We start from the raw sequence: 12,403 nt of genomic DNA, 5'->3' as shown, positions 1-12,403 counted from the left end.
TTATCTAAGTTAATATCTGTTTTTTCAGTTAAAGACATATTACTGAAATCACCACCTACACTCCCTTAAACTATCTTTAAAACTCACACGTAGAGTTGCTGTGGATGATCTGAAGGTGAAGGTTTGGCCTGAGTCCCAACAAGCAGCTGTACATTGGATTATGAAGAAGTGTTTATTTTATCCTTTGGATTACCAGATCATTTCAGTAGTATAAATAATACTTGCCAAAGCACGAACAGGTCAGATGGAAACAAGTAACTTCTTATTATGAAACATATTTTCTAAATTGAACCATCAAACTTGCAGCCCATTGCTCTGTATGGTTGTCATGGGTCTCAATTCAAATTTAGTCATCAGCAGACAGTGCTCCTGAAACCTGACTTGGTGTTTCAGGTGAGTGCTGTACTTTAATATATGATACAAAAAAGATTACTCACAATAATCAGTTGTTCTGTATTTTCATTCATAAGGGAAGAAGTTCATAATACTGATAAAGAATTGTAGTAAATATATTTTCAGAACTGGGCTCTTGGCATAACAGCCCAAATCCAGCACTGCAGGCTATCCACGTGCAAAGTCTGGATGTTGACTTAAAAGAGTTTCATGTTAAAATCACATCCTTTGGGTCATTTCAGTAATAACTGATTTGCTTTTGAATCACAGGACTTATCAGCTGATTGCTATGACCCATCTAAGATTACTCTGATATCCATAATAATGTACTTTATTATGATGGTGTCTTGCATAAAATTGGACTGATGCTGCCCTTCTCTGAGCACAACACACCCCAAACAAGTATAATCGCACTAGCATTTTCTCTTTCCCTTTCCAAGATCAGTGTCAAACAAAAAAAGGAAAAGCACAACTATATGAAGTTGAGAGAAAAAGGTTAATCAGAACAGAAAAGCAAAAGGCAATGCATCCAAAAGTGAATGCTTAAATTCTGCTCTCAGCTTAGCAGCTGCATCTGAATCTCCCAGATGGGATCTACCAGCTCACATAAAATCAAGATGCAGTTTTAAGATGAAATTAAGGATTTATGTGAATGACTTACAGTAGAATACTGAACATACTACTTTATTAACAACTGTAAATTTCAAATTAATAATAAATATAAAATTTTGATGATGACACATGATACAAATCATACAGTGCCTTCAGGTGAAACTGAATTACAAAGTAAATTAATCAAAAATATTACTACAGATATCCCCGAACTTTAGCTTTGGAACTATGGATGCTAGAACATATGCTATAGCATCTGGTTAAAGACTGCGATTTGCAAAGCTCACATGGGAAGGATTTAGTAATTATGGGCAATTTCGAAATGAATGTGAAAGACAAACAAGAATGTCTTTTGTTTGTACCCATAAAACTTCCCTCAAGAACTGTGTTTAACTTCAGTCATTATGGCAACTTCTGGATGTTTTGCTTACCTAAAAAAACTCCACCTCTTAAAAGATGCCCATTCTCATGCTACGGAGTAACTGCCTAGCAGAGGGGTTGCAGAAACCCTCCTTTGTACACTGAACAAAGTTACTGTGTGAATTACACAGACATCTTTTATGAATTACACACACATTTACAGAAGTCTTTGTACAAGCATTCCTTACAAAACTCAACTTCTGCCTTCAGGTGGCCTGAGCTCGCAGCGTTTCTCCCGTGTTTTAGCAGGCAACCAAAGTGGCTGCATTTTTCTTCAGGTAATTGGATAGCCACATCACACACACACACACACACACACACACACACACACACACACACACATATACACACCAGCAGACCATGGATGATGTCTACGTTACTGCATGTGGCCCTCAAGAGGTTAATGAGCTGCAGAAATCAATGGCTGCCTTCTTTCTCCCAACACAGCTCCAGTTACACAGATCTTCTCGCCTTAAATTGATCTATAGCTCACTACACACTCTGTTATTTCAGGAAAAGAGTCTTCCTGCACTGGCAACTGCTACCATTTCTTTCACACTGCTGCTCTAGCACGTGCTCAAAGGCAGCATGAATATAAAAATGATGGAGGTTATGCTAACAATGGTTGAGTTACCAGCCAGAAATCATCACATAAATCAAATTTGGAGAAGGATGTAGTTAACTCTGCACCAGACATTCATTACATTGTTACTGCTCTTTCAAAGTAAACAACCTTTGTTATGCATTCAAATAAAGCCTCTAAGTTTTTCTTCACAGTACTGCCTTTTGTCATTTTATTGCACTTCGGCATACAATAAAAAAAGGTCACCCAGTGGCGTGAGTGGATAAAAAAAAGTTTATTAGTTTTCAAAAGTGAACTGATCCAGAAAAGGGAAATGTTTTTTCCCTCTTATTTCCAAAAGGACGCAGAATAAATCAAGTCCTCAAGCAGCTGCCTTTGAATCATATAATTTATAATACCTTTTTCCCTCTTCCGAGCATGCAAAGGCATTTCATACACAGCCACTCTATGCCTGAAGACCCAGGCAGGACTGGTGGGAAAGTGCCGGGATATCTGGAAGATAAGGTGAGATGGTGAGTCCTGCAATTTAAGGTCTGGACAGTCTGCAAACAGCGAGGACTCTGGGAAACAATTTGTCTCTGGTCCTACAATTTTCCGCATTGGTTCCTGGCTTGACAGCTGGTTAGAAAACCTCTCTTAGTGAGCCTGAGAGGTATGTAATTGACTTAGGAGGAATAACTGGTGTTTGTCCTTTTTTTTTTGCATGTAAAACTATGCCATGCATTTACATCACCTTTACTGAAGTCTTGTTTGGCATATTCATTGCATGCTTGGTTGCTTATTTTTTCTTACACGGAAGAGTGCATAGCACTGATTATAGAAAAAAACTGCTGTGCCTTCCTAGTATCTTCTTACATTACAGATAATTCTTACATTACACATCATAGTGTCCAAAAGACAACAGCAGCATTAGTATGGGTAGTTGAAATAACACAGGTGATCTAAAAATTAATGACAAACTTAATGTTTTAAACTTGAATTTTGGAGAAACCACTTGTCAACTAGAAGAACAGAAAACCTCTTCTCTCTGCACTGTCTAGGCCTTCTGGATACATTCACCTTGTAGTCCAAATAGCCTTCAGAATGAAAACACTGAAAGGCCTTGAGGAAACACTTGAGGAAAGGCCTGAGTTTGTGCACTTGAGGAAATGCACAAACCACCAGAAGCCCATGTGGAAGGACTGTCACTTAAAAGCTTTCAGTCTAGTGCAGAAGGACCAAGGAGCTGAGATGAATACCACAATTCTATGTCTCAATAATCTGTTTAAGAAAGTAACAAACAGATTCAAAAATAGTAAGATTGTGTCAATTTTATCATCTGACTATACACTGTTCACTGCAACCAAGAAGACTGAGATTAAGACCTTGCACTATATCTCCTCTACAGATAAAAAAGTGCTGTTCTGGTATCTTGTAAATGCAGAAATCCTCATGAGACTTCCTCAGACTATATGGAATCCAAAAAAGTTGTGTTATAAACACTTTGTTTTTACTTGCTTCTCTAACGTCTAAAATATTCTTTGTTCCTTGACTTCTGATAAAATTTGTTTTTAGAGATCAAGTGTTCTCTGTTAGCTGCCATTGTTCATATAGGTTGCAACTGCATTATTTCTCTTTAGAGGGGTAAACTTTTTTCAACTAGGCAGAAGTTGTGAGTAAGAGATAGGGACCCTGAACACATCAGAGAAAAGCACAAAATTAAAAGTATAGCAAAAGAAGTTTAAAATTTTCTGCTTTGGAGTAAAAATTTTGTTCTCCAACCACATCCACAGATGCACAAAACCAATGCGAATCCCTGTTTACAGAGGAGGTACTCATGCTTCTCTGGCTAGTGTGAGTGTTTCTCAGAAATCACTTTCTAGGTGACCTGGCTTTGGAGTTTCCTCTTCTTTGAACATCACTTGAAGTGATGGTGCCTTGTAACAGCTGAGTTTCAAACTCATGAAGTTCCTGCACAATTATTGGCATCTTGAAGAAGACTGACCATGCAGTTTCCTCGCCATCCCAAAATACATTATTTTTGATACTATTTAAAAGAGAATAGAGAATTTAAGAATTATGCTCATAATTCCACTTATATACTAAATAATCCTATTACAACAAGTTCTGGAGAAATTAGGGTTTCAAAGACTACTTAAGTAACAGAATATTAACCATAATAACAGGAAGAGGAATAGATTAAATCCAAATTTAAGATTAATTTAGATGTGTTTCTTATCACAATTTGAAGCCTTTATTTGGGCTATCACTCATCTTTATGCAAACAAACATTCTGGCATCATTTTATTAAGTCTCCTCCAAGTTCTTAGGAAATGGCATGTTATTTTCTGGTTTGTCACAATCTCATTATCATTTCATTATGAACTTTTGCTTTGACACTTCAATACATGTAGAGCAGTCAGGACCTTTTTCTTCCTAAAACTGTGAATGTTCTATAGCTGATTACAATTTCTTCAACAGGAAACAGTGCATCCCCTCCTCCACTCCCCTTGAGAAAAAAACAACATAACCTGTAATAACAGCAAACTCAACCTTCATTTATCATTTTAATGATCCCTTCTCCTTGTTCTTTCTTTTCCTCTGGTCATTTGGAAAGTATCCTCAGTGTTATCTTCAGTACACCCTTTCCCTTTTCTAATCAAGGAAAAGAAGGTGGAGTGGCAAAATGGGTCACGCATCATTTGGCAGCTTTTAAAGGGACATCTTCAGTTAACTGAATCCCAAGTCTGTACTAAAAAAGTAAGTTACAAATGTGTGTAATCAGGTCAGTGTTCGCTAAGACTGTGTGTGAAGCACATACAGATTTTTTGTTTGTTTTGCTTGCTTTTGTTTGTTTTGAGTTCTCCTGAAGCATTCATAACCCAAAGTGATAGATTTTGTTAGTGTATGAGGGCATGTGCATCTATCAGTTTTACATTCTGGCTTTCATTTTTCTGCAAGTGTGGCATTAAAGCTAAACAAGGAGCATGCATGGCAGGAAGTAGATGATACTTTTCAAACAAACTCTGTTATTCAATTTTGCATATAGTATCACTTAGAAAAATACAAACATGCAGACTCTTCCTCCAAAAAAAAACCCCTTCCTATTATTTGATGAAAAGGGTGAACTGGATTGACTTCCAATGATAGAAAGAATTTTTTAATACAGTGAGGGGTTACTGGAAAAGAGAACAATCTCTGTGCTGAAGTATTAAGAGGATTCCAATTTCTCTTCCTTGATTAGGTAACTGATAGCAAGGCCACAGGCTGACCAGCTCTGGAAATGTTCGTCCCATTCAAACAAGCTAACCAGATTAAGAAGCCTATGTGTCTTAGTGTCTTTTGGATGGGCTTATCCATGAGGAACTAGGGGAGGTATTATGTAGAAATAATGCAGACCTCATAAGATCTCTCCCTTTCTAATTTAAAAACCATCTGGAACTTTGGACTCATCTCCACAGGTTGGGCTGGGTTCTGAGTAATCCAATCAGCCCTTGAAACTTCCTCACAAGACTTTTAGTGTCCTAATTTAACCTAGGTCAGAAATATCTAAAAAGGCATCTCTCACTCCCACTTCTTTTTCTAGCCAAAGGCAACAGAACAAGGCATTTAACCAAACTCTTTTTAACCTCACTCAATTGGGTTCAGGTTACTTGATGGTTCAGTTTTGGGTTGGTGGTGCGGTTAAGTTTTATTTTCCCTGGAGATGGGCCCTACCTGAAAGCCTTGGAGTATTCAAAATTCAAACCCAAAAATGAATGTAAATTTTGCAATAGACCCTTCTGTAGACAGGCAGAAACCACAGATTCAAATGTCCCCAGATTTGGTTCTTTGAGATGGAGACATTTTCATGACTTCATATCTTCCCTTACTAATCCTGACAACACTTTTTATTTCTCCAATACCTAATTCATCACATGCCTGCAAAGTATATGATGAATTCACTTTATTTGCAAACAAACTGAAAACCAGAGTATTTTGCTTGACTCGGATCAGACAGCAAATCGAGGACAGAGATGGAATGTTACCTAATATTGCCATTTATCACCATCTGGAGTTAGAAGTATATAATCTGTAATAAATTAATTTGCCATGCTAAGCTTAAAGCAGGTGGTGCTCTTTTGGACTCAGCTTCTGCCTGCATGACAATATCAAGATCCTAAGTAATACAGAGACATACCTTTGGAATGTCTACAGACATGTTTTAACATTTTACATATTCTCAGATCCCACTCTCTGTTCCTGCTGTGCAAGGTGTAAGAAAATAGGTATCTCTCTGGGTAACAACATTTGGGTACAGAGACTCCAATTTGCAGGTCACATATATAAATACTGAAGTGAATACTGAAGAAGTGAATTAAATATAGTCAATTAAAGGCTAATAATTTTGTCATTTGCAAGCCAAAATTTAATCCAGATAAAAGCTTAGCATAAACAAGATGGGAACTAGAGAAGTTAAGTCTTAAGAGCCTCATCTTCTGACTTGCTTGACAAGCATAATTGTAAATAGTAAGTTACTTATCACAGCTGTGAACTATGTTATTTTGTTACTCTACTTGATTGAACATGGCAATAAAACAAATTTTTTTTATTATAATTGCAGTAGGGTGAGGTCTTCATGCTTACTGCTGCATGTTTACCTACAAGTCTACATTTATCACAAGGAATTCCCTCAAACTTTGAGTTAAGCCAATGAAGAAGTGTACTGTCACAGTCATCAAAAAACCTCATAATGAGATAATGAAATCCATTTAAATCAATGCATATTAGTCACTGGTGGGATCTGCTTCAATGACTCACTGAGCAACTTTGTGAATCAGAGAACTAAGTTATTGCTTACCATAGCTATGCTCCTTTATTCCTCCAATCCAAAATAAACTCTGCTACAAGGAAAATTGGATTAATTTTCACTGCAGAAGTGTTTTGAATTCTAAATTATTACCCTGCAAATATTCAGTTTAATTCCTTTTCTCTCCTGTGAATACAGTAAGGTTCATTTAATTCACTGAAATGCAGAAGTGTCAATGAGCTGCCAACATCAATTTCGACCTGCACCAGGTTCAGTCTCAAGCTTGAGCTACCCAGTTCAGAGTCAAAATTTCCTAAAATTTGTGAGGTTTTGTTTGGAATTAATTGAAGAGAAAACTGTCACCCTATCTTCCTAGAAACCTATAGGGCTGTGCAAAATTTGTATCTCTTGTTTTAAGAGTCCTCCCTCCGCAGGGGAGGAGTTGCTACACGGCTTCCCCTCAAGCTTCTGACTGGCTGCAATCAACACATAACAGAACCTGGTAGATCACACGGGTCTCCAAAGTTGTGGGACTAACTCTAGGGGCTGGGGCAAACATTCAGTCCTCAGAGAACAGAACCAAGGAGTTCTTGGTGACACAGGGGTATTTTACACTCAGTTTGGTATCCCAGAGTTATCTTAAGAGCCTCCAAACCCACCAGTGCAACTATGCCTAGAAAATCTTGCAATGAGGCAGAGAAAGACACTAAAGCCCTGCATCTCTCCCAGACAGGATTCTGAGAAATGCTCATGGTCCTGACAGCCCGGCAAAGACAAGGTGAAGTAACACTAACTTTCTATATACTGCAGAGAGTCACTGAAGGATCATCAGTGACTCAAATCAGCATCACAGACTCAAAAAGCAAGAAGCTAACATTAGTACAGTTGTCTTTGATTTGGGCCACAGAAGATCCCATTTTCTATCCAAAGTTTTCCTATCCAAAAAGACTTCATGGTGTCTTAAGTAACATAGCGACTTTTACTGCATGACTCCAGAAAAAATAGAAGATATGGTCTTGTCAGTGTTAACCCTTAACAATCAAAGTAGGGAAAAATCCACTAATTTGAATCTGCAAGCACACTAAAAAAAGTTACACGTTAAGTAACCTTTAGTCTGACATTAAATATCAATGCCTTGTATTTTTTCTACATGTGAATTTACATAATAGATGTCAATAGATGTGCCAGAATGAGCTTCACTGTTTCCCCTTACTTTAAAACACGGCTGGTACTGTTATTTGGAACAGTATTTCAGATGTGAAATGGAACAGTCGCTATTTAAGCTCAGTTTGTTAGTGAGGAGCTAGAGTAATGTTTATGCTGCATTTGTTTATGACCTCTGAGGATATTTACCATAAAATTTCCTCTGCCTCTTCCCTCACTCTAACATCCTTCAGTATACAGTTGCCGCCTGCTAGTTACTGCCCCCAAACAAATGTAACTTGGTGACAAAATTTTACTGCAAGTACTAGCTGGGTACTTTTCAATAAAGTGTGAAGTAGTGGCATTTATACATATTTCTTTTTGACAGGATGTGCAGCACCATGTTTTTTTGCTGCTTATGTGCTTATGTTTTTTGCTACTTCTGCACAGCAGAAATGGATTTAATAGAAAGATGTAGATGAACAAGTATTACAAAAGCCTACTTATTTCCTGGCAAAACACATCTGCATGCTCTGACACTGAGCATCTTCATTTACTTGTAGGTCATCAGGTGAGCCAGGCCCAGTGTGCACTTGCCAGCTACAACATCAGTAGTCAAGTATCTAGAAATCCATCCCACTTCATTCTGCACCAAAAAATTAAGGCAACACTACTCATTAGAGAAAAAAATGGTAAATATATAAAAACCTGAAAACTATGGGGAATCTAAAATCAGGATCACTGCTTTCCCTTACAGAGATCATGATCAGCCAGCCATACTGACTTCTTTCAGATTATGGAAAAGCAGTAAAAAGAGCAAGCTGGAGGTCACTGTGAGAGAGAGCACGGGAGCATAGAACCCTCAGGTGCTCCACCCTGTTGGACCAAAGGTGCACACACAAGGAGGCAGCACTTTTTAGGTTCAGCAGTGATATTTAGAGGGGTTATGTGAAATGCCCCGCTCCTGGCATGATCAAAGGCTGAGTATTCACCAGAGCATCCCTCGCCATGGATGTCTCCCTACACAGCCCAAGGACAGCACCAGCATTTCCCAGAAACTGGTAGGATCTGGAGGATGGCAGGATTCATCTACAGGGGCTAGAAGTGAAAGCCCTATCACCAGAAAAAAATCCTGAAACCATTCTTGTGTTATTCCTTCTCCATGGGTAAAGAAACTGAAAACTGAAAAGTTTAAAAGAAACTGAATTTTACATAACGTGTATGTATTCAAAACAAAAAAGAAATAATTAATTTAGTCATATCTGAATATGAATATATATCCACTTCTACTTCATGAATGAAAGGTGCTTTATTTTCTCTCAGTCTTTATAAGGGCATGCATGACCAATACTATTTCCAGCTAGCCTACACCTGATTTTTCTTCATGCTTTTCACTGGCAAATCAGAACTAAACTGTCCTCAAAACTCTGCTCAACAAGTAAGTTATTCCTTTTGTCCTGGGAATCTGATGGACCCATCTTACCCCTTATGTCTTCTACCTTAGCCAGAGCAAGCTCTCTGATGGACTTTCAACCCAGAAAATACCTTTAATCAGAAAGACTGATAGCAGCATGTTGCTGGGTGGCAGTAACTCTGCCAGCATGGATAAATGCAGCCCATCAGATCCCATGCCCTCCCCAGCTCCTCTTTACCCCTGACTCCCAGCCAGCCCTCCTGCTTTGCTTTGCTTCCTCCCTGCTCCCTTCCCTCCCGGCTTCCTCCTCCCTTCCCCAGGCACCCAGAGAAGGAGGTACAAAAAGGAGAATTCAAACTTTGGTTTGACAATTGCTCTTTGATGAAAAGAACAATTGCTAGAAGCATAACAGTGTCAGCACTGAAACTGTGGAATTCCAGTCTGTTTTGATGAAGACAGTGAATAACAGTTTTTTCAAAGGTTGTTTGTGCAGTACACAAGGACACATCGAGATCTGCATGTGTCTGAACACTGAAGTTTACACAGCATCCAGGCTGAGTGCTACAGGGCCCAAAACTAAGTGGTTCTTTTTATTTTATTTTTTACACACTCACTAATGGGTTTGCATCAGTATAGAGTCCGTCAGGTGAAAAAAACCCAACAGGGTCTCAAACAAGGTCTCATTTTTTTTTTTTTTTCCCTAGATTTGCTGTCCTTCATTTACAACAGTGGCAAAATAACTTCAATCAAAATGAGGTTAAGATTATTTTTAACAGATGTTCACTGCTGGCCTGACCCAAAATCCATTGACGTCAATGAGAAGACTCCATGGGGCTTTGGATTGGGTTCTAATTGTTGGAAAAATTAATGTTATTGTAAACCACTGGTCAGTGCTGTCACATGCTCCCCTTCTGTGCCAATTCTATATGACCGGATAACAGCTTCACATAAATCTGTTCCAACTGTTGTCTAAGAGGCTGAAGGACACAGAGGTTTATCTCTTTAATTCTGAACTGCCCCTGCTCCTTCCCTAGCACACCCCATGGCCCTACTGTATTTACATTTGACAGATTGAGCATTATGGATTATTCACACAATCAAAATACTTCACAGCCAGACACTGAGTGGAAATAATGGAATTAATACTGACTGTGTGAAGACAGCTGAGCTACAGATACGTATGAGATGAGATAGTTTGGCTCATACACTTTCAATAGAGATTTTAATTTGTTTATATTTAAATACAGACCTGCAAGAAGGGTTGCACTTACTGTTAAGAAGACGGAAGTCTATAAATGGGTAGGAGCCGCGGCGCTCGGAGACAACCCCTGTCTGACCTCTCACCCGTGCATCTCCTGCAAAACACAAAATCCCCAGAGACATTAGAAGGGGCAGCTGCCTTTCTCTGCTGTTTTGATCTAGATCTATTTTTTAACACAAAGTGACGACATTACACTCCTCCAGTGGGAAAACTAAGGTCCAAAAAATCATCTCTCATGACATCCCTGGGAAATTGGGTAAAGCAGTACAGCTGATCCTCTTATCAGAACAAAGACACAAAAAACCCTTCGTTGCTGGCTGGGATTAAACAACATTATCCAATTGAACAACTTCTTGCCCACCAAGCAGACTCTCATTGCTTCACAAAAAGCGCAGACATCTGCCTTTTTTTTCTCAAGCAAGAGCAGGTAGGACTCTGACTGTCATGGCTTCACGTACAAAGGTCCCAATCCCGAACTAGGCCCACAATCCCATGGACCTCCACAGTTGTGGGACACGTCTCAAAGCCATCAGCTGATGAAAAAATCACCTCCAAAAAGTACAAAGATGTTTTTGCACTTAGGTGGGTGGTTTGTATGTTTGTTTGTTTGTTTTTGTTTTACTTTCTGCTCTTTGAGCACTCTGGAAAATGCCAGCCTTCTACTCAAACACCGCAGCTGTTTCATGTAGGTGAAAACCTGATGTTCTCAGATAAGCATTACTCTGGAGTGTTAGTATGTATATTTAAAGGAGATGAAGTGCCAATACAATACTAAGAAATAATATTGTATATTGCTGTGCAATTCACACTGACTAGTTTCTGACTTACCATGTAATATTGATGAAATAGGCAAAAGTAATTTAAGGAGAAAAATGCTCCCCAGGATGTATAAGAGTTACAAAACCTCTCTCCAAGTAGACAGGAAGTAGTGGGGAAGCATATGTCATTTTTATGTTTCCCTAATTTTAAATATCGTGTAGTGAAATGTAATTGTTCCTTTACAGGCAATCAACAAGACCAAATCAAAATATTAAAAATTCTTAAATAAGATGAAGTTTGGAGACCTTGAGGTTCTAGTTAGAGTACTCTAGTTCTTCACCATACTAATTCCTCTTCTACAGAAACAGAGACCGCAGTGTTGAAAGCATACCCCATTGCACATCCTTACACAGAGCACACTGTAGTCCTAACAAAGTTTCTAATGAAGTATGAATTTCTAGTTAGTTTGAATTGCATTTCCTCTGGGATACAAATATAGCATCTGACTAACCTAAACAATAATTCAAGAATTTGGCTGCTAGTGCAAGCTTCTACTGTTTGTATTTAAAAACAAGGAAACATCTTGTAGCATAAAAGACTGACCTAGTTAAATGCTGTTATTTTATTTCTATCTAATGTTCACTTCAAATGTGCTTACAATTATGTTTAAGGGAAGAAAGCCAAGTTATTAAGTTAAATATCTGAGGTGGAGAAAAACTTCCGTGCCCTCTAGGGGTCCTTAGAGATACAAAAGACACAAGAGAGTGCACGCAAATTAAGAATATTTCAAACACAGTCACTTTTGATTATAAATATAAATCTAGGTTCTCTCAACCTTACTTTCACTTTGCTTTTTTGATCCCAGAGACAGAACACGTGCTCCCTGTTCTCGGCTCCTGCTTGCCAACCACTCTTAAGGAACCAGTCCAAAACAACTCAAGCTTCTGTTGACCCCACTGACCCCTCCTGACAGCAGGGGCAGGAGGTGCAAACCTCTACCTGATCTTCAGCTGTTCTACTTCAAAGGTATGGTAATGCCGTGGGTCTACC

General features: G+C 38.6%; 1 protein-coding gene across 4 annotated transcripts in view; it reads right to left on the bottom strand.

The window, feature by feature from the left end:
- The window catches only part of PDE7B (phosphodiesterase 7B), a 168,893-nt gene that overhangs the window by 27,560 nt on the left and 128,930 nt on the right, over nt 1-12,403 (bottom strand). For 3 of the 4 annotated variants that reach the window (XM_053973205.1, XM_053973206.1, XM_053973204.1), the window contains one exon: nt 10,605-10,688. The exons of the other annotated variant lie outside the window; for it this stretch is intronic. In XM_053973205.1, the coding sequence (XP_053829180.1) occupies nt 10,605-10,688 (84 nt within the window). The remainder of the gene's footprint in view (nt 1-10,604; nt 10,689-12,403) is intronic. 4 annotated transcript variants of the gene reach the window in all.

The sequence above is a fragment of the Vidua macroura genome, chromosome 3 (assembly GCF_024509145.1).
Source record: "Vidua macroura isolate BioBank_ID:100142 chromosome 3, ASM2450914v1, whole genome shotgun sequence".
NCBI classification, from domain to species: Eukaryota; Metazoa; Chordata; class Aves; order Passeriformes; family Viduidae; genus Vidua; species Vidua macroura.
The sequence above is the reverse complement of the archived record's forward strand: the minus strand, read 5'-3'. Positions and strand labels throughout refer to the sequence as shown.